Source organism: Mytilus galloprovincialis, chromosome 9 (genome assembly GCF_965363235.1).
Source record: "Mytilus galloprovincialis chromosome 9, xbMytGall1.hap1.1, whole genome shotgun sequence".
Classification (NCBI taxonomy): domain Eukaryota; kingdom Metazoa; phylum Mollusca; class Bivalvia; order Mytilida; family Mytilidae; genus Mytilus; species Mytilus galloprovincialis.
In genome coordinates this window covers 73,566,674-73,590,195 of record NC_134846.1, presented here as the reverse complement: position 1 = coordinate 73,590,195, position 23,522 = coordinate 73,566,674, and the positions used below count along the sequence as shown (strand labels likewise).

The 23,522-nt window shown below is 31.6% G+C and overlaps 1 protein-coding gene across 3 annotated transcripts; it reads right to left on the bottom strand.

Moving 5' to 3' along the window:
* Window positions 1–748: 748 nt before the first annotated feature.
* Window positions 749–23,473, bottom strand: LOC143045895 (uncharacterized). 3 transcript variants are annotated; one of them, XM_076218722.1, is made up of 6 exons: window positions 23,317–23,473; window positions 10,123–10,232; window positions 5,940–6,077; window positions 5,227–5,348; window positions 3,594–3,742; window positions 749–1,447 (listed from the first exon to the last, which is right to left on the bottom strand). In XM_076218722.1, exons 1-6 carry the CDS (start codon window positions 23,324–23,326, stop codon window positions 1,416–1,418), a joined length of 561 nt encoding a protein of 186 aa, XP_076074837.1. In that variant the 5' UTR covers window positions 23,327–23,473; the 3' UTR covers window positions 749–1,415. The 3 variants fall into 3 exon arrangements, with proteins under 3 accessions (XP_076074837.1, XP_076074838.1, XP_076074836.1); XM_076218723.1 differs by lacking the exon at window positions 749–1,447 and adding an exon at window positions 1,565–1,657 and having other exon boundaries at window positions 10,110–10,232; window positions 23,317–23,454; XM_076218721.1 differs by lacking the exon at window positions 749–1,447 and adding an exon at window positions 1,599–1,657.
* Between the last annotated feature and the right edge of the window lie 49 nt (window positions 23,474–23,522).

The window sequence follows — 23,522 nt, the reverse complement described above, 5'->3', positions numbered from 1 at the left end:
GGTATATTTCAGGTTACAGTTTACAGGGTTCCATGCTTATAAAACATCAATATCAAAATACAAGCAACAAATAGAAAAAAAAAGATTTTTATATATTAACCATAGATTGCACATTTAAATAGTACAACTACTGGAAACAAATTCTCACATAGCACTTAGTAAAAATATGCATATAAATATTCTAATACCAATTATGTATCTGTTTCATGAACTTGTTCAAGAAAAATTCCTGACAATATTTTTTTTAGAATTGTATAATTTTAATAGACTATATATAGTGTTTAGAGCACATGAGACACAGGTCACTTTATTTGACCTTTATAGATACTGGTTGCTCACCTACAGTATTTCAGCATTTTTATGAAGGCTGCATTATTAAAGTATAAAACATAAAAACTGTTGAAAAAAAAACATGATGGGAAAGTTTCATATAAACATTCATGAGAGCAAACTAGTTATCTTGAGATGAGCTTGGATAATAAAAAAAATTGAATTGCACCTTGATAAATTAATAAACATGAAGATTTACAGAGGTTAAACCAATTTTGGTACATTTTTGTATTTAAAAATGAGCAAAATTAGAAAAAGTGTCTTAAGAAAAATTTTTCAATAAAAAAAAACAATTTCTGAAAATCTAAATATCTCAGTAATGCCCATGATTGACAATTATGAAAATTAGAAAAAATAAAATCAAGTTTTTTTGTCAGCAGCAAGGAAGAAACTTAATTCTTATTTTGGCTTTTGGTTAAAAAAAAAACCAAGCGGATGTTTTCTTAATTTTTGTAGCCGGTATCAATGTGTGTTTAAAAAAACATTTAAACAATACATGACTTTAAAATTTGCAGAATCTTTTTCAAGAAGGTAGCTATTAATAATTTATTTCCTAAGGTTAATATTCAAATAAATAGTTTCATTTCAATTGTAAAAAAAATAAACTAGAAACAAGTAACACGATGAACACAGTAAGAACTGGGCAGCATGCTGTTATATTAAAATAAATAATGAGGAGGCAAGTCATTAACATGGTCTGTATCACAAAGCAACTTATTTTGTGAGTGAAGACTTTGAAAATTACCCACAAAAATCCTTGATTTGTAATTTTTCAGATAGTAATCTAAGGCAATTCTAATGACCTTCAGTTTTCATGTAATACTAATAGGCCAAAATCAAATATACTAATAAACTATGGGCAAATTGAAAAGTTTTACATTCTCTTGCCCATTGAAAGTTCTTAACTTGTCATTATCTTTTGTGTGAATCTTAGCACCTGATCAAAACAATAATAATTTGAAAGCATTTTGTAGTTCAGTAAGAATGTGTCCCCATATCCAATGTCCAATTATTTCTTCATGAAATGTTGTCTTCCTTGTTTGGGGCAAGCCTCCCATTTTTGTGTATATCAGTTGATACTTGTGTCATGACTTTTGCTTGGCTGCTTCTTCTTTAGCTGTAAATACAAGTTGGAATATAAGATTATGTATATTCTATACTGGGTAATTGTTCTGATTCTTCTTTAGCTGTAAATACAAGTTGGAACATAAAATTATGTATATTCTATACTGGGTAATTGTTCTGTTTCTTCTTTAGCTGTAAATACAAGTTGGAATATAAGATTATGTATATTCTATACTGGGTAATTGTACTGCTTCTTCTTTAGCTGTAAATACAAGTTGGAACATAAGATTATGTATATTCTATACTGGGTAATTGTACTGACAAATTCATCAAGTAATTTTAATGATTGATTGATTGATTGTGTTTTCACGCGACTTTTAAGTGCCACATTTGGGCTATTTCTTTGTGTCCATTTTTTTTTGGGAAAACTGACAGTTTTTAATAGGAAAACTGACAGTCCTAGTCAATAAAGATTGGAATCGAGTGCACCCACAGGGCAGGGTTTGAACTCACAACCTCAGTGTTTACTGGCTAGTGATTACAATAGTAGAACTAATTAGACCACTTGGCCACTGAGGCCCCTGAAATTTTAATGCATCACATTGGTAGTTTTGTAAAGTTAGAACTCAAGATTACAGATATTCTATGTACAGTAAGGCTTTATAGACTTCAGTTTGTATAAAGGTACTATTACTTCATAATGAGAATGAAAACTTTTAGATTGTTACATTCATTTTGTGTGCAATCTGTAATTATTCTGAGTTTAAGAGCATAAAAGTAAGCTCTTAAAGAACTGCTATATCTATACTGACCGGCTTTAGAAACGCAACACTAGATTATTCTTTTCAATTTTAATAATTTTTAATTATGCATTTTTTTGTAAACAAACTTATGAATAGAAAGTTCTGTCATTACTTAAATGTTTGAAAAAAAATGCAGTTTGAAAGTTGAAATGATTACGTCATTTTCGATGTTCAAATATTGTGGTATACACTGAAACCCTGGTTTTCCCCTTACCAATGAACGTGTCACCGTCAAAAGCAATGACTGCCTGTAACAAACGCCAAAATGATTGTCAGAAAGGTCAACCATTTCTGTTCGGCACGTTTTGGTTTCGGTTTTGCACCTTCTGATTTTGTCATTGTTCCACCCATTACAATGTGTTTTGTCAATTATGCGGTTTAAAATTTAAGGCTCTAAATGTTTTTCTGTAGTCGATTCTTTGCCAGTTCAGTTAATGGGAAACATTTATGGCATAAATCTGTGCAAAATTTCATTCATCAATTTGGTTAGCAGTTGACGTTGCGGCCGTAGATCTGTCTCACAAATGACGTTGTCTAATCAATTTCTATTGACGTTGCATTGTCACTACATGTTGATCTAGTCTTTGATGGTCTTCAACAAATCCAGTCTACCAGTACCATTGTCGGAAGGACAGTAAGACGAGTTTCTGACGTCAATTTTTTGTGTTGCAGCAGGTTCACGTTTTCCTGTTTGCAGAATTCTAATGAGTTGATTCACCTTTTCATTCCTGAGTTTTGGCAATATGGAGATGCAACATTTTTTAAATGATTAAAGTGTGTCCAAGGATTGAACGAACTGTTTCACAAAGAAAAAAAAACGGAAAAAACTTTTATTGGCTCGAAATTTCTCTTTCTGAAATTTCGTGCGATCTAAAAAATCTGGTATGTTCAATAACCACAGGTAAGTCAGATGTTTATTTTTCGAAAGGGAAAGACATATGATGAGCATGAATAGTAGTTGTATGAGGATCAAACATTATTTGATGAAAAAAATCTACAAAATGAGTGTTGCGTTTTTAAAGCCAGTCAGTATATTATAAAGGTTTTTTTCATTCATAACTGATTGCAAGTCCCCTTGAGATATTTTTTTTAAATAGAATGGTTAAAGATCATTTGTAGGATTTGCTGTCAAGTTCATTTTCTATGCAAATTTAAATTTGGACCAATATAGAAGAACTACATAAAGAAACAACTTTATCCTATGTATACAGGCCAGGTTTAAGTGTTACTTCTGTCAGTAAAACATAATTCATAACTTTTTATGCAGTGATAATTAAAGTTCTTCTGACAGAATTTAAGCTTTTATCAATCTGTTTGAAATTCTTATGAATCAAAATAGGTGAAACCCAAAAAAAAACTTCATATAATATATAAATTGGCACCCAAAAACCATACCTTTTTGTGCCTCTTTCTTTTTAGTAGCTTCTTCTCTTTGCTTTCGTATAATTGCTAATCTTGCTAAATCTGCCCTAGCCTCATCTGTTTTTCCAGCCATATGCATCTTTTGGTAATTTGCTTTTGCTTGTTGTTTTTCTATTTCTTCCCTGAAAATATCAATAAATAAGATATTACTTTAATATATAAATGAAAAAGTTATGATATTTGTTAAAAAAAACAATGGATCATGACTATAAGATAACAATGGCTTTCATGGAGCCCATTTATCTGAATATCCACGTGAACTTTTAAATTGTTCAAAAAGTTCTATATTTCCTATATATAATCCATATAATTCCTTCATGGTCATTTTAACATGGATGTTCATTATCTTTTTCAATATTTTAGCAAAATGGTAGCTGGTTGTTAAATGTTTACTTTAAGACTATCCATGTTAAAATGGGTATAGAGCAAGATATGAGAGAATTATAATGGTTCCAAAAGGAAAATTCATAATTTCATGAAAATTAAAAAGAAAGCTTTATTAATTTGAAGGAGCAAAGTTTTCTTAAATAGCTAATTTAAGTGTTTCACAATCTTCAAAGTGTACAAATGTCTAATACATATAGATTTCTTTAAATCTTTTATTGAAAGTCTGCATAGCATTTTGTTTACATAATTACAGGTCAAATAATTTTTGCTTCATTTGTCATTACATGTATATGGAATAGTTCCTCAGCAGTGTTCTTTTACTTCTTGAAAATTATATCATTTTCTATGTTCAGTGGACCGTGAAATTTGGGTAAAACTCTAATTTGGCATTAAAAAAATTAGAAAGATCATATCATAGGGAACATGTGTACCAAGTTTCAAGTTGATTGGACTTCAACTTCATAAAAAACTACCTGGACCAAAAACTTTAACCTGAAGCAGGACAGACGGACGAATAAACTGATACACAGACCAGAAAACATAATGCCCCTCTACTATCGTAGATGGGGCATAAAAATTCACAAGTTGTAGAAATTAGTGCAACATAATTATTATTCAAAGTCTACATGACCTAATAGAGCAATGTAAAAACATTAAATTCAAATCATTTGTAAATTTTTGCTATAAAATAATAATATGTGTGTTCAGAATATACAAAATATTATAATTTTGATACATCTTTGGACTCATCAGTTTTGATTTTGAAAATGGGGAGTCCAAACAGATTTTCACAAATCCAGGACTCATGGACTTGCCTTAGTGAGAACCCTGTGTGGGAACAGTGGACCAAGGAAGAGCTGTGGGGAAGACATAATTCTTCTGAGGGTACAAAAGTCCTGCAGTGCCATATTATACTAGAGAACAGATGTGTAGTTGTTTTGAAGTTGTTTGTTAGAAGGACCTGCCAACTTAAATGATTTTAGATGCCAAATAAATTATGGTAATAATGATATAGTCTAAAATTTAATATACTTTCAAAACCAATTCTTTTTTAAATCATTTATTTTTTTAACCTCCCTGTGAAAACTGACAGAAATTGGTTTTAAACAGACAAATTAATCAGTTTACCTCTTCTTTTGGAGTGCTGGTTTAGTGACCAGTTAAATATTGAAGTCATATTACATTTCTTTTAATTATCCAATCTTCTATAAAGACATACCTTTCTCTTCTTGTCAATTCTGTTTTGCCGCCTTCTAACTCTGTTACTTTTTTAATAGCACGACCTTTCATTCTATTTGGGTTTTCAACTTCTATTAAGTGTTCTATACCTTTATGTTTATCCTGAAAAAATAAATTAGTACAGACATTTATTAACTCCTAAAAGGTAAGTAGCAGTGTAAAACATGGTCTATGTGGAAATAAGAAATAACTTGTATAATTGGGGAATATCATATATTTCTTATGTCCTTTTTCCTCCTATACAATCACTCTCATAAGATGACAAATTTTTTGAAGACTAAACATTAAGTTTATCAAGTACTATAACAATGTACAAAATGATGTGCTGTGTATTCAGGTAAAGTTGTGAAAATTTTAAAACTTGACCAGCATATTGAAACTTCATGATTTCTCATATTGACTTAAATCCAAATAAAGAGATCAATGAATGACAAAGTTATCAACCTTGACAAGAAAAATTATCACCTTTAGGACATTTCCTTTTCCCCTCCCTCAATATTGTTTTATTTTGTTGTTATTACTGTCGATTCAATTATTTTAGTGGGTACCAATTTTTGGTGATTTACACTGGGACTTTGGAATGACTGTAATCCTTCCAACTCCCTAAATCCATTTACATGTGCATTTTCAACATTATATGTGGCAAATAAATTAAAGGGTATTGAAACTGCATTTAAAGTATAAAATATTTACAGATTCATCATCTGAACTCTCTTCAGAACTAGATGGTGGTAGATCCCCAGGGGCAGCAGCTCCTTTAGCTTCCTCTCCCTCTTTTACCTCCTTCCCCTCCACTTCCTCCTCCTCCTCACTTTCTATACCTTGTTTTCTCTGAAATAATATGAATAGCCATTGGTCAAACTGAGAATTCATAAACTGTCAAGACATACTGTAAGTGATTGAATATCTACATGTACTTTGTCTACCATTATTAATAAAAAAAATTTAAGTTGTAAATTTAAAATCATACCTGCTTATAATTTAGATAAGTTTCCTTGGAACTGCAAAAACTAAAAGACATGTTCTACTTCAAATAATATAGATATGAGAGGATGTGGTATGAGTGCCAATGAGACAACTCTCCATCCAAGTCACAATTAGTAACCAGGTGCTCCGCAGGGCGCAGCTTTATACGACCGCAGAGGTCGATCCCTGAACAGTTGGGGCAGGTATGGACAATACATTTAAGCGTGATACAGCTCTGAATTTGGATTGTGATCAAATTTTTGACATTATATAGGTTTTTTACACAAAACAAATGTCAAGATTTTACAAATCAATTAAAGATTTCTTCTTCAAACTTATTTAAATCTAAAATTAAATAGTTGACACAGCATAGGTTTCTGACACAGAATGAATGTGGTCTAATGAACTTAAAAATTTTTTTGCCTTTGAGCAATTCACTATGCTGTTGAATATTAATCCTGTCAAAAAAATCTTTGAAGAAATTTTCTTTTTAATTTATGAAATCTGAAATGAGAACAAGTATGGACACAACTTTTAAGCTAAAAATATTTTAGATAAGATAAGGAAAAAAAAACTTCATCAGCAACATTTTATATTGGCAAATTTCCAATGAAGTTATTTACATAAAGTTATTGGCAAATAAAAATAGAAAATGACATCATAGTCATGTCTGGCAAATGTCCAACATACATTATCTAAAAACATTTTAGATAAGATAAGGAAACCAGGTGCTCCGCAGGGCGCAGCTTTATACGACCGCAGAGGTGAACCCTGAACAGTTGGGGCAAGTATGGACAAAACATTCAAGCGTGATACAGCTCTGAATTTGGATTGTGATCAAATTTTTGACATTACATGGTTTTTTTTTACACAAAACAAATGTCAAGATTTTACAAATCAATTAAAGATTTCTTCTTCAAACTTTTTAAATCTAAAATTAAATAGTTGACACAGCATAGGTTTCTGACACAGAATGAATGTGGTCTTATGAACTTAAAAGTTTTTTTTTTGCCTTTGAGCAATTCACTATGCTGTTGAATATTAATCCTCTCAAAAAAATGTTTGAAGAAATTTTCTTTTTATTTATGAAATCTGAAATGAGAAAAATTTAACCCCCCCCCCTTTTTTTCACATCCCCGTTTCCCTTTTTCCAAAACTGATATCAATTCAAATTTCTAATGGAGTTTGCAACAATAACTACTCTTTTAAATACATCATAAAATATTAAAATGTAAAATAAAGTGCTTGTTATCACTGAATGGTAAAGATTGGTTGGTAGTAATATACATTGTTTATTGTATAAAACAATAAAAAAAAACTTCATCAGCAACATTTTATATTGGGAAATTTCCAATGAAGTTATTTACATAAAGTTATTGGCAAATAAAAATAGAAAATGACATCATAGTCATGTCTGGCAAATGTCCAACACATTATCTAAAAACATTTAAGATAAGATAAGGAAAAAAAGCTTCATCAGCAACATTTTATATTGGCAAATTTCCAATGAAGTTATTTATATAAAGTTATTGGCAAATAAAAATAGAAAGTGACATCATAGTCATGTCTGGCAAATTTCCAACATATATTATCAACTACTATTCTATACAAAGAAAGATAACTCCAATTGAAAATTAATTGCTATTGCACAATATTGTGCAATTAGATATTTCTTGCTATTGTGCAATACTGTGCAATTGAAAATTTCTTGCTATTGCACAATACTTGATATGGAATCCTGATTTGGACCAACTTGAAAACTGGGCCCATAATCAAAAATCAAAGTACATATTTAGATAAAGCATATCAAATAAGCCTAAGAATTTAATTTTTGTTAAAATCAAACTTAGTTTAATTTTGGACCCTTTGGACCTTAATGTAGACCAATTTGAAAACTGGACCAAAAATTAAGAATCTACATACACAGTTAGATTTGGCATATCAAAGAACCCATTTATTCAATTTTTGATGAAATCAAACAAAATTTAATTTTGGACCCCCATTTGGACCAACTTGAAAACTAGGCCAATAATTAAAAATCTAAGTACATTTTTAAATTCAGCATATCAAAGAACCCCAAGGATTCAATTTTTGTTAAAATCAAACTAAGTTTAATTTTGGACCCTCTGGACCTTAATGTAGACCAATTTGAAAACGGGACCAAAAATTAAGAATCTACATACATAGTTAGATTCGGCATATCAAAGAACCCCAATTATTCAATTTTTGATGAAATCACACAAAGTTCAATTTTGGACCCTTTTTGACCCCTAATTCATAAACTGTTGTGACCTCAACTCCAAAAATCAATCCCAACCTTCCTTTTGTGGTCATAAACCTTGTGTTAAAATTTCATTGATTTCTATTTACTTATACTAAAGTTATTGTGCGAAAACCAAGAATAATGCTTATTTGGGCCCTTTTTTGGCCCTTAATTCCTAAACTGTTGGAACCAAAACTCCCAAAATCAATCCCAACCTTCCTTTTGTGGTCATAAACCTTGTGTCAAAATTTCATAGATTTCTATTCACTTAAACTAAAGTTATAGTGCGAAAACCAAGAAAATGCTTATTTGGGCCCTTTTTGGCCCCTAATTCCTAAAATGTTGGGACCAAAACTCCCAAAATCAATCCCAACCTTCCTTTTGTGGTCATAAACCTTGTGTTAAAATATCATTGATTTCTATTCACTTTTACTAAAGTTAGAGTGCGAAAACTAAAAGTATTCGGACGACGACGACAACGTGATAGCAATATACGACCAAACAAGAGGCTGTCACAACGACAGCAAACCGGATTTATTAATATTTATTTGTGTCCTGGCAATATCACAAGAACCATTACTGATGAATGGTGAAAGTGAAAATCGTCAATATCAAATTTGACCTCCATTTTGTCATCAGTATCAACATATTAAAATTTGAAAAGCTTAGATTGAATGGTTCATGAGTAAATGCAACAACCTGAATGGAAACGCCATTTTACGATCTTTCAAGAACCATAACTCCTGAACGGTAAAAGTCAAAATCGTCATTATTGAACTTGACCTCTATTTTGTCATCAGTAACAACATATTAAAATTTCAAAAGCTTTGGTTGAATGGTTCATGAGAAAATGCACGGACACGACGGGAAAAACCATTTTTCAATCTTTCAAGAACCATAACTCCTGAACGGTAAAAGTCAAAATCGTCATTATTGAACTTGACCTCCATTTTGTCATCAGTAACAGCATATTAAAATTTCGGAAGCTTTGGTAGAACAGTTCATGCATAAATGCACGGACTCGACTGGAAACTCCATTTTTCAATCTTTCAAGAACCATAACTCCTGAACGGTAAAAGTCAAATTCGGCATTATTGAACTTGACCTCCATTCTTTCATTAGTAACAACATATTAAAATTTGGGAAGCTTTGGTAGAACAGTTCATGCGTAAATGCACGGACAACTCCATTTTTCAATCTTTCAAGAACCATAACTCCTGAACGGTAAAAGTCAAAATCGCCATTATTGAACTTGACCTTCGTATAGTTGTCAGTAATAACATATTAAAATTTTAAAAGCTTTGGTTGAACGGTTCATGAGTTAATGCACAGACAACATTTGATTGCCGCCCACCCGCTCGCCCGCCCGACGGCCCGCCGTACATCCCCAAATCAATAACTGACATTTTTGTCACAAAAATCCGGTTAAAAATTAAAAATTTTGCAGTCGCATAAAAAGTAAACCATTATAGGTCAAAGTTTGGTGTTCAACACAGAGCCTGGGCTCAAACCGAACAGCGTATAAGATCTAGAATACAATTTATTTTGAGCTTTGACACATAATACAACTTACATGTAAGATGCACAAAGGCTGTAAGTTTTAGATCTTAAGTGTTTAATATTCACCAACTTACAACAGTAACATACCCTCCATTCTTTTTGTCTTTCTTCTTTTTCCTGTGCATGTTTCATTTCAGATTCATCTGTAAAATGTCTTCTTTGACCCTTGTGGGTTTTTTTGTTTCCTCTTGGACCCCCTTAAAGAAAATTAATATTAATTACAAATGTTTTTCAAGGATATTCACTTTCTAGTATACTAAAAATATTTTCACTTTACATATTACAAATGTATGTATGTTAAACGTTAGGCCAATAAATTTATAGGACCAGTAAAAAATCTGCTCTGTAACTATTTTACAGACTTCATACTTGTCAAAGGACAGTGTTTTTAAGTATACTCGGTGGAATGAACAACAGCCTGAATGCTCCACAGGGTGCAGCTTTATATGACCGCAGAGGTCGAACTCTGAACAGTTAAGGCAAGTATGGACAAAATATTCAAGCTTGATACAGCTCTGAATTTGGATCGTGATCAAATTTTTGACATTATATGGGTTTCTTACATAAAACAAATGTCAAGATTTTACAAATCAATTTAATATTTTTCTTCAAACTTTCAAAAATTTGAAATTTGAGAAATTTGAAAAAAAAACGTTGAAATCTATTACCACCCCCGCTTTTTTTAATTAGTCCATAACCTGGCATCTCTTTATACATGATTAACTAGAGGCTCTAAAGAGCCTGTGTCGCTCACCTTGGTCTATGTGAATATTAAACAAAGGAAGCAGATGGATTCATGACAAAATTGTGTTTTGGTGATGGTGATGTGTTTGTACGTCTTACTTTACTGAACATTCTTGCTGCTTACAGTTATCTCTATCTATAATGAACTTTGCCCAGTAGTTTCAGCGGAAAATGTTAGTAAAAATTTACAAATTTTATAAAAATTGTTAAAAATTGACTATAAAGGACAATAACTCCTTAGGGGGTCAATTGACCATTTCAGTCATGTTGACTTATTTGTAAATCTTACTTTGCTGTACATTATTGCTGTTTAAAGTTTATCTCTAACTATAATAATATTCAAGATAACCCAAAACAGTAAAATTTCCTTAAAATTACCAATTTAGGGGCAGCAACCCAACAACGGGTTGTCCGATTCATCTGAAAATTTCAGGGCAGATAGATCTTGACCTGATAAACAATTTTACCCATTGTCAGATTTGCTCTAAATGCTTTGGTTTTTGAGTTATAAGCCAAAAACTGAATTTTACCCCTATGTACTAATTTTAGCCATGGCGGCCATCTTGGTTGGATGGCCGGGTCATCGGACACATTTTTAAACTAGATACCCCAAAGATGATTGTGGCCAAGTTTGGATTAATTTGCCCAGTAGTTTCAGAGGAGAAGATTTTTGTAAAAGATTACTAAGATTTACGAAAAATGGTTAAAAATTGACTATTAAGGGCAATAACTCCTAAAGGAGTCAACAGACCATTTCGGTCATGTTGACTTATTTGTAAATCTAACTTTGCTGAACATTATTGCTGTAAACAGTTTCTCTCTATCTATAATAATATTCAAGATAATAAGCCAAAACAGTAAAATTTCCTTAAAATTACCAATTTAGGGGCAGCAACCAAGGGTCAGGAAACGGTCATATATGCCAGACATGACCGATTCGGAAACTCAAAAGTCCTAAATCATTTATTGGGATTTAGGTCAAATTTTATTTTTCAACAGAAATAATTTCGGTCATTTCGTTGAGATTGAGTTTCAAATCGCCATTTTAAACATATTTTTGTTTTGCTATCGATTTTATGTAATTAAACTGCCACTCCAGTAAAGTGTTATAATCCTGAGGGCCCTCCTAATAACTATATTAATGCCTCGGGGAGCTATTGGCTAATGATCGCTCATCTCTTTACCTGTGTTTTTAGTTCACACCTGGCTATTAATCACAAGCTCCGAACTAATAATATAAAAGAAATTAAAATTCTATACCCAACTGTCTTCATTATTTAATTACTTTTCAGCAAAGACAATTGTCAATAATGATTTAAAATTAAATTAAAACTTGATTTAATTTACGTAGAAAACAGATTTTTTTTCACTACTAACACACGTGCTTTGTTTACTATGATACGCATGCCTGAAATTCTCTTCCGCAGATTTGACACTAAATCGTAAATTTCAAATGATTTCTTGCTAAATAAAGCAAGTGCAACTATTTTCATTAATATTCTTACACTATTAAAGGTAAAATATTAAAAAAACGATGTTTTCCTGTGAATTTGATAAACAAAAATTTGATAAGCGATGACTGAGAAAATTACGATTTTGAGTCATTAAAATCATTTTATTCTTAAACTGTTGCCTTCACTTAATTGCTTTTGATCGATTTTAGGAAAATGGTAGGATAAATCACGAAGTAAACGCGATGCAACAGTAAAACAAGTTCGTTGATGCTACGAGTATGAGCCTACTCATGCAGTAATGAGATTTTGACAAGGGCACCAACTTTTATGTTATATGAAAATGACCCAAATTAGGTGAAAAAATTTCCGGATCCTTGGCAGCAACCCAACAACAGGTTGTCCGATTCATCTGAAAATTTCAGGGCAGATAGATCTTGACCTGATAAACAATTTTACCCATGTCAGATTTGCTCTAAATGCTTTGGTTTTTGAGTTATAAGCCAAAAACTGCATTTTACCCCTATGTTCTATTTTTCATAGTTTATAGTTTATTAAAGAAAACTCAGCCGCAGAAGACTGCGTAACAGGAGCATGTTATACACAATTTACATCACAACATATTTCATAATACATATATATATATATACAGTATACATTTTTAAATTATACATCTTCAGAAATTAATCTTTGTTTATTGCATTTTTAAATCAGACAAGCATCTTTTCTACCTTTTGAATAAAAATTGACAGCTTAGACAGCACATTATTATTACAATATTTAAGCATGCCCAGTGCTTTTTTAACATTTGGATATTTTAAATAATATGGAGGTATGAACTTCCCCCTTAAATCTTTAACTTCATAATTGGTACATATACATATATAGTGGTACACATCCCCAAAACCAGCTTTACAAAGTGGACAAATTCTCTCATTTCGTGGTACATTTCTCCATCTTCCTGTTTCAATGGGAAACTTTGTATTACATACCCTTAATTTACATATATTTACTCTATGACCCCGTCTTAATTTTAACAGATATATGGTTCTAAGCAAAACTTACAAAACTGTAGATGTAATTTTTCAATATTATTTTTATTTTCAAATAAGAATAGGTCAAAATAGGAACCACCAATGCATCAAATAATTTTAACTGTAAATCAATCGGGAGTGAGATATTTTGTATCTTCTTGTAAAGAGCATAAAGTGCTTTTTGAGCTTGGTCTACCAGTTTTTTTCGTGCTTGAAATAAATTTCCGTTGTAATTAAACAGCAGACCAAGATAAACATACGGCCTAGCCAAGATCAGATGTGCATTTCATATTGGGTCTATGTTATAGGCTTGTAAAGACAAGAAGATAAACTTCACATAAGTAATACATCTTTGAACTGAAGAAGAGAATGTAGGGCTTCACAATGAATATCAAATATTATGTATAGGTGTTACCGTTTTGAAAAAAAACACTAAAATACACGCTGAAAATGGACAAAATTTCACGTTATGTTGTTTCATTCAAAATTTCGCTGTTTTTATCATTTGATAGTTAATAAGTGAACTTAATTTGAACTACATTATTGGTTCACTGTTACAGACAATTTATTCATCTTTCTTTTACTGGTTGTTGCAACAAAAAATCTTCAGTGGTTACAAAGTTATGATAAAAAGTTGAATACTATGCGCTTGTTATGCAATTTTGTACTTTTGATTTTAGCTTGCTCAGTGTAGTGATAAAAGAGTAAAATAAATCAAATTTATGCTATTATGTGTTTTGTTTTCTCTTTTAGTATATACATTATAAAAAAATACCTCATTTATCAAAATTGCAGTACCCTAGCTGGAGATATATGCCATCAAAGTTGGATATACAAATAAAGTGAAAAAATGTCTTGTCCGTAGACATGCATTCCCTAGTAAACTGGAAGCATAATTACATTAATGTTACATTGCTAAGTTCCTGTTCTTTTGTAGATATGAAAACACTACTAACATTTTTTTCTACCATCTATTAATAGAGGAAACAAGAATGTGTCCACAGTACACGGATGCCCCACTCACACTATCATTTTCTATGTTTAAAGGACTGTGAAATTGGAATAAATTCTCTAATTTGGCATTAAAATTAGAATGATCTTATCAAAGGGAACATGTATACTAAGTTTCAAGTTGATTGGACTCCTACTTTATCAAAAACTACCTTGACCAAAAACTTTAACCTGAAATTTGCACTATCATTTTCTATGTTCAGTGAACCGTAAAATTGGGGTCAAAACTCTAATTTGGCATTAAAATTAGAATGATCTTATCAAAGGGAACATGTATACTAAGTTTCAAGTTGATTGGACTTCTACTTTATCAAAAACTACCTTGACCAAAAACTTTAACCTGAAATTTGCACTATCATTTTCTATGTTCAGTGAACCGTAAAATTGGGGTCAAAACTCTAATTTGGCATTTAAATTAGAAAGATCATATCATAGGGCACATGTATACTAAGTTTCAAGTTGATTGGACTTCAACTTCATCAAAAACTACCTTGACCAAAAACTTTAACCTGAAGCCAAAAACTTTAACCTGAAATTTGCACTATCATTTTCTATGTTCAGTGAACCGTAAAATTGGGGTCAAAACTCTAATTTGGCATTTAAATTAGAAAGATCATATCATAGGGCACATGTATACTAAGTTTCAAGTTGATTGGACTTCAACTTCATCAAAAACTACCTTGACCAAAAACTTTAACCTGAAGCCAAAAACTTTAACCTGAAATTTGCACTATCATTTTCTATGTTCAGTGAACCGTAAAATTGGGGTCAAAACTCTAATTTGGCATTAAAATTAGAAAGATCATATCATAGGGAACATGTGTACCAAGTTTGAAGTCGATTGGACTTCAACTTCATCAAAAACTACCTCGACCAAAAACTTTAACCTGAAGCGGGACAGACGGACGAACGAACGGACGAACGGACGCACAGACCAGAAAACATAATGCCCCTCTACTATCGTAGGTGGGGCATAAAAATTCAAAAATATGTGAGAATGTCTTGTCCGTAGACACATGTCTTGTCCGTAGACATGTCTTTTTATCAATATTGCTTGGCTTCATGGGTCTTAATAAGTCCTATGTGTTGTTTAAACTTAGAAATATCTTATTTTTAATAAATAAATGGTAATTTAAGTGTTCTCAATTTTTGTAAAATTACTTTACAGGAGTGGATTTTAAAAAGTGTCAGATTATCAGTCATAAAAAGCATACCTTATTTTACTCCAATATTGTTTATTCCAGTTGCTGCATACCTTAAAAGATTAACTAAATCAAATAAAGAAAAAGTATTTCTCTCTCTTTAACTTTATCTTTTGCATTTCAGTATTAACAGCAGATGAGGAAGTGTCTACGGACAAGACACTTGTACATAACAAGTATTAAATTCAATTATATGTCTGCTATGGAACTTAAATCTTATTTATAGGTGATGAAAGTTATCCATTCAAATTAAAACTCAGTATTTTCAACATAAATATAGTCACATTTAATTCTAACAGATTTTTTTTTAACTGAAATTGTCTTGTCCGTAGACATCACCACAATATATTTGTATCCAATTTCATTGAGTTCAGCATAATTTGATAGGTAAAATGTATGTTATTTTTTCAAGAGAACACATTCAACTATGTCAAAATTGAGTTTTAATAATAGTTTGATTGTTTTAAACAGTCAGAAATATGGATTTCAGTTAAAAGAATGTGTCTTCATTTTGGCTTAATCAATAAATTATTGAGATATGTAAAGAATTGTGGATACATTTTTATATTTTCCAAAATTTAAAAAACACAACCTAAAATTTAATTAGTAACTTTTAATCTTAATTTTAACAATCATCTTTGAAAGCATTTAATTGAATATCAATAAAATGTCTTGTCCGTAGACATTATCAAAATGTATTTGTTTCCATTTTCCTGGAAGTTAAGCATCATTTGATAGATAAACCTGATAAAATGTATGTTTTTTTTCTTCAAGAGAACACTTTCAGCAATATCAAAATTAGGTTTTAATAATTCATTTCATTAAATATGAATACAATGTCTTGTCCGTAGACAAAACATATAAATTGTATTGCTAAGTTTGATTGTTTATTGTACGAATATGCATCAAGTTATTTTAATGTTCTATACACCAAAAGAAAGGTTTTTTTTGGAAGTTTTGTTATCTATAGATAAGTTTAGATACAGTTTTATCAGATAAGATTAATGATCAAAGTAAGCTACTGTTGTTTGAAATAACTGCGAGTTAAACATGTTCTTGTCAATTTATTTCAATTAAAATGTTTGATATTCAATAATTCAAAACATATTTTGTTGTCTTTGTCATTGACCAAAAATCTGACACTGGTGACAATGTCTTGAAGGCAACCATTAAAGAAAATTATACAGTTTTTAAACACCATTTATTTAATAAAAATATTAAATATTTCTTCCAAAACTGGATCTAATTATATAAATGCTTCCAGTGTTAGCCTAACGATGGCAATTTTTCATAATTTAAACCATTTTTGAACCAAAATATCAAAAGAGTTTTTCCCTGAGGTGATACTCATTTTTGACTTCATGTGAAACACAAAATGCACATCTGATTGTGGCTAGGCCGATATGAATCTTTACTTTCAATAATTTCATTACATAGTTTAAAAGTAACATTCTTATTAAACTTTCTCTTTGAAAAAATTACAATCTTGGTTTTTCGATACATTCACAGTGAGTTTCCACTCAAAACAATATTGCTCAAAAACATTCAGAGCCTTTTGCAACCCTTCTGCCGACTCCGCAAAAATGATAGTGTCGGCGTACAGAAGAATAAATAACTTGATATACAAATCAAGATTCTCTGTAAATTTTTCGTTCATAAATGTTAGACCTTCCACAGAGTTTTCATCCAGATATTCTTCCAAGTCATTCAGGTATAAGGCAAAGAGAAAAGGTGACATTTTTTCTCCCTGTCTTACACCTACCTCACACGGGAAAAAATCTGTTTTAAGTGAACTCCATTTTTAACACAAGACTTAATATCCGTATACATGCTCAATATAACTTTAAACATTTTCCCACCAATGTTATATTTTGATAATTTTTGCCATAGTCCCACCCTCCACACTGTATCAAAAGCTTTTTTAAAATCTACAAAAGCGCAAAATAATTTCTTTCCCAAACTCAAATATAGTGAAATTAAAGCATGCATGATAAACATACTATCTTGGACAGAATACCCCTTACGAAAACCACCCTGGGCATCAGTTATAATCCCGATCTCGTCTGACAGAGCAGTAAGTCTTGAATTAAGTATAGAGGTAAACACTTTTCCTAAATTCGATGTAAGACAAATAGCTCGGTAATTATCCAAATTATTTGGATCCCCCTTGTTTTTAAATAGCGGCTTAATGATACCAATAAGCCATGATTCGGGAACGATTCCAGAATCAAACACTAAATTGAATAACTTAGTGTAAATAGGCAAAAATTGATTCACCGTGCTTTTTATATATTCGTTAACAATCCCATCTTCCCCTGGGGCTTTGCCATTACATAATTTTTTAACAGCTGACAATATTTCGTCCTCTGTAATTTCCTGATCTATAATTTCAATAACCCCCTGACTTTTTATACTATTAACTAAATCCTCAAAATCAATATCATCATCTGGAACATCGCTCTTATTTAATGACTTAAAATACTCATATAATTGATCAATAGTAATTTGGATATCTTTATCAGACCCCCCTCTATCTAATCTTTTCAAGATTTTCCAAAATTTACCAGAATCTTTTTTCGAGAGTTTACGCATGTCAGATTCTAGTGCATGTTGAAAACTCTCAAAACTTTTATTCATTTCAGCTCTGTAAACTTTCCTGCACTTTTTCATCTCATCTCGGTTCGCTTTATTTTTATTAAAACTGTAACGGTTTTTCACTTTATGGAAAACCTTTCGCTTATCTCTGCATTGTTTATTAAACCAAAGTTGGTTAGAAGAACCAGACATATAAGATCTTCCCTTTGGCTTAAAAACACGACTAGCAGTGCTCTTAAAAAGATCACATATTTTGTCAACGACTGTATTGATTCGTTCTTTTGGATCGCTACTGTCCTCCGACAAAAGCAGTGATATCTCGTCTAATGTTGTAACGTCAATGACGAGTGTCTCAATAAACCGGTTTTCCTTGTCTGGAACCCATCGCGCATGACCACAATGACTACTACAATTATCATTGGAATGTGTAGTAAAAATGTTCACCGAAGCATGAAAACAAAAACATAGGCCACAATGGACATCAGAAAAAAGTGGATTGAATTCGAGTACATTGAATTCTTTTATCAGTGAAAATATTCTGGAGGACAGTACGGTAATAAATAATCAATAAGAGATACACTATTACATGTATTACATGTAGTCAAGCCTATCATATAGTCATTACCTGGTAACCTACTGTTACCAATATACAAATTGTTAAGTTTACAAAAATCTATAAGTTTGTACCCATAGTTATTAGGCACACTGCCATCTTTTGAACATCGCTTTAAAGATACATTACTGTCACATAAATTTTGGTAATCGTACAAATATGACACAAAACTGTCATCTTCAAAATCATCCAGTATATCAAAAAGACCGTCATCAGGGATGACAACATCATCTAACAATTTGGTTTTGGCATTCAAATCACCAACAATTAGAGGTTGACCATTATACTTATTAACAAGTTCTATCATTTCAATTTCAACCTCTGTGAACGCCTCATTGCTTGTATACTTAGTATTTTCAGGTGGAAGATACATACAGCCCATTAACAAGTTTTTATTAAAATCAACTAACCCCTTTTCCAATACTACCCATGCATACGTGGCCACTGCACAAATTCAGAATTAGATTTTGGAAATTTCAAAAACTTTTCTAGATTACTCTTAAAACAAATAATTATACCACCCGACTTCTTTTTAAATTTTGTTCTATGCTTAGCAAAATACTTATACCCATCAGGCATCCCTAGAATGTCAAATTCATCAGTCTTTGATTCCAAAAATATAAGGCCAAATAAAAATATATGTGTGGTTCCAGTAACACTACCGTCCCTACTTTTTCGGCTTAAAAATAGCCTACCCTAAAGATTTTATTGTCATTTTTCATTAAGCACTGTTAAAGTCAGAAGGTTGCTCCCATAGACTATGTAAAAAAAAAACATAAAATAAAAAAAAATCCCTACCTACCTACCCTAACTTTTTTTCAGATGTAACTGGAACCACACATACTTTTTTATTTGGCCTAAGTATATCATACATCAGCATCAGTTCCTGAAATTCAGGAGACTTAAGCTTCTATCTCAACCCACATACATTTAGGCAAATACAATTCAGAGTATTATTTGAAAAACAATTTTTCTCAGTACTCAACAGATCACTCCTGCTACGGAGTTCATCCTAGATACCTTTGTGATGTTTACCTTTTTAGCCATGGCGGCCATCTTGGTTGGATGGTCGGGTCACGGACACATTTTTTAAACTACATACCCCAAAGATGATTGTGGCCAAGTTTGGATTAATTTGGCCCAGTAGTTTCAGAGGAGAAGATATTTGTAAAAGATTACTAAGATTTACGAAAAATGGTTAAAAATTGACTATAAAGGGCAATAACTCCTAAAGGGGTCAACTGACCATTTCGGTCATGTTGACTTATTTGTAAATCTTATTTTGCTGAACATTATTGGTGTTTAAAGTTTATCTCTATCCAGGGTTTAAGCTAGGATTTTGAGGGCTTTAGTCACTTTTGCGCGCTATTAAAATCAACCTTATTTTGTGTATAAGCAATAGAACAATGATGTATATTACTAGCTTCATCTTTTGACTTGGTCAGATTTTTAGGGGATTGAGGCACCAGCATGATTGGCAGTTATTGTATGATTTGACTGTATTGGCCATTATTATGAAAGATTCTGACGTGGAATCCACAAATTTAGTTCACAATTTCTCTTCAGTTTATTCCAGGGGTCATTCCTGAACAACAAAAGTTGGATTCTATTTTTTTTAAACAAGGAATCACAGCAGAAATTAATTTGCAATGATTATTTTACTGCATAATCATTATCCTTATAAAACGTCTAAGTCGATATTTGGATATCATTTCTATCAAGTTGGAAATGTATTATATCCTTTTTGGAACGATTATAATGACTGAAAGGAGGTTGTAAACAAATCAACAATAGATCACGTTTACTACTTTCGGTTTTAAAATGAAACGAAAACGGGAAGTGACACGTGGATAATAAATTCAAAACGAGTCCGGATTCATCGGGAAATTATTATTTTTCGATTTAAATTCCTTTAGTAAGAGATATATATTTGTCTCTCGTTTAATTGATTCTAAATGATTTCGTATTTTACGTTTTTTTTAAATGTCTATAAATAGTCAAAAGGATACTTTCACGCATGCGTAGAACACAATACAGGATCGAAGCACCTGTTTAAAACATTTCTCGTGAACTTTTTGAATAAACACATGAAAGTTCTTTATTTTAAATGGAAATTGTCGAAAGTTTTTGATGAAAATTTAAATCAAATATGACGAAAATGCCTTCGAATGACGAATCTACGACAAACTAACTTCAGATTGTGATCGTTTTGGAAATATTGAAATTCAAATGCGAACTGTCCGGGTTGTTACATTTTTGATTAAATAACGAAATTATACTCCTGGTTGTTGAAATGCCGACTGACTGATTTTCCTGGGGAAATAATTATGATGGTCATTCAATTATGGGGTTAATTAATAAATTACGGATAAGTGACCCATCTGATGGCGATAAGCGGATTAGTTGTAATCACAACTTGTAACACCTGTTGAAAATGTTAATTACCTGGAGGTCATAAACTTGTCAAAAACATGAAGACAGGTAGATTTATAGTTTTTATTGCGAAATTTTTTTTACACTTTCAAAATTAAAGTGACGAAATTGATTTGAAATACTTTCGTCAATGAGAAAACCCTTTCGTAAAATACGAAAGTGACGAGCGCTAGCAAAATCACTGCTCTATCTATAATAATATTCAAGATAATAACCCAAAACAGAAAAATTTCCTTAAAATTACTAATTCAGGGGCAGTAACCTATCAACAGAGTGTCCGATTCATCTGAAAATTTCAGGGCAGATAGATCTTGACCTGATAAACAATTTTACCCAATGTCAGATTTGCTCTAAATGCTTTGGTTTTTGAGTGATAAGCCAAAAACTGCATTTTACCCCTACGTTTTTTTTTTAGCCATGGCGGCCATCTTGGTTGGTTGGCCGGGCCACGCCACACAATTTTTTTAAACTAGATACCCCAATGATGATTGTGGCCAAGTTTAGTTTAATTTGGCACAGTAGTTTCAGAGGAGAAGATTTTTGTAAAAGTTACGACAACAGACGACGGACGCCAAATGATGAGAAAAGCTCACTGGGCCCTTTGGGCCAGGTGAGCTAACAAGTAGTATAAGGGATGTTAATCTGAAAATACTCATGGCAAACATTGTATGTTAAATGTTTATGAACTACCTCAATTACACTGCTTTTAAATTGTCTTAAACGTCCATTGACCAGAAAAACCTAGTTTTCCCCCCTTTTTTGCCCCTAATTCCAAAATATTTTCAGCCACTACAAAAATGCTTCTATTGGGATCCCTTTTTGGCCCCTAATTCCTAAACTATTGAGACCATAACCCCCAAAATCAATACTAACTATACCTCTATGGTATGGAAACTTGTGGTATAATTTCAGAGAGATTCCTACACTTACACACAAGTTATTGTTAGAAAACTAAAATAAACAGCTGCGCCATGAGCGCATGATACGCCTGTCATCTTGTGTGAAAGTTTAATGCAATAATCATAAATATTTTCTGAGAAAGTTTTAAGCAATAACCATATATTGTTTTTGAGATACGGGGGGACATATGATATGACCCCCCCCCCCCCCACATTTTTTTTTACTAAATATCACTAAAATAAAATTTTGAATCAAAACCAAAAAGTATACAGATCTTTAGATTAATATAACAAAGAAGTGTTTTTTGTTTTAAGCAATAATCATAAATTGTTTTTGAGATACGGCGCGACATGTAAAAAAACCCTCCTCCTTTTTTACAAAATACTAAATAACTGCAAAATAAAATTTTGAATCATCACCAAAAAGTATACAGATCTTAAGATTAATATAACAAAGAAGTGTGTAAAGTTTTAAGCAATAATCATAAATTGTTTTTGAGATACGGCGCGACATGTAAAAACCCCCTCCCCCTTTTTTACAAAATAACTCAAATATGAAACTTTGAATCGTCACCAAAAAGTATACAGATCTTAAGATTAATATAACTGAGAATTTTGTAAAGTTTTAAGCAATAATCAAAAATTGTTTTTGATATATGGTGCTACATGTGAAACCCCCCTCCCACCCCCCTATTTTAGTTACAAAGTGTCGTATCTCAAAAACTTTTAATCTTATTTTCACCAAAAAGTATACAGATCATTTGACCATCATAAGAAACAACTATAATAAGTTTCATGAAATTTGGATAAGTTGTTCTCAAGTTATGGTGCAACATGTTTACGCTGGACAGACAGACGGACATTTGTATAACATAATATGTCCCGTCAAAACTTTGACGGGCGTATAAAAATGCTTATTTTGGGCACCTAATTCCAAAACTATTGGGACCATAACCCCCAAAAATCAATCCCAACCTTCCGTTAGTGGTATTGAACCTTCTGGTAAAAATTTGTAAGATAAGATAAAGAAACACAAAAATGCATTTAACTTTTATATATCTAGTGGATGTTAGGCATTAAAACTTTTCCAACTTCACAGGTAAGTCTGTACTTGGAGTAGTTTTCGGCATGTAAATACAGCCATATTTGTCTGTTTGTTAATGTTATGATGAACCTTAACAATTGTATAGAAACAGATGGTATAAAACTATCTTTTTGGTGGGAAAGATGTAAACATAATTATATTTCTGACATCCCTATTTTTTCTTCTTAATTCTACAAAAGTATTAGCTTATATACCTCGTGGCATTTTAGTATATATTTCTGACTTGTTCAAATGGGATATCAAATGTTTTTCGTCGTTTACTCTGTATTGTTTGTGTATACAGTGAAAAGTAGTAAATTCACACTTTGCTCTGTCTGTGTGTCCACATTGGAAGAAGAGAAAATAAGGCTGCACTTTCGGTCTCAATAAAAATATATTGAATTGTTTCATGAAGTTTTTC

Excerpts from the sequence above, each read along its gene's own strand:
- LOC143045895 (XM_076218721.1), bottom strand. Across the intron at positions 5,349-5,939 it reads AGAGTTCAGATGATGAATCT|GATAAACATAAAGGTATAGA; the intron begins GTAAATATTTTA and ends TTATTTTTTCAG. Across the intron at positions 1,658-3,593 it reads AAAGAAAGAGGCACAAAAAG|CTAAAGAAGAAGCAGTACAA; the intron begins GTATGGTTTTTG and ends TTGTATTTACAG.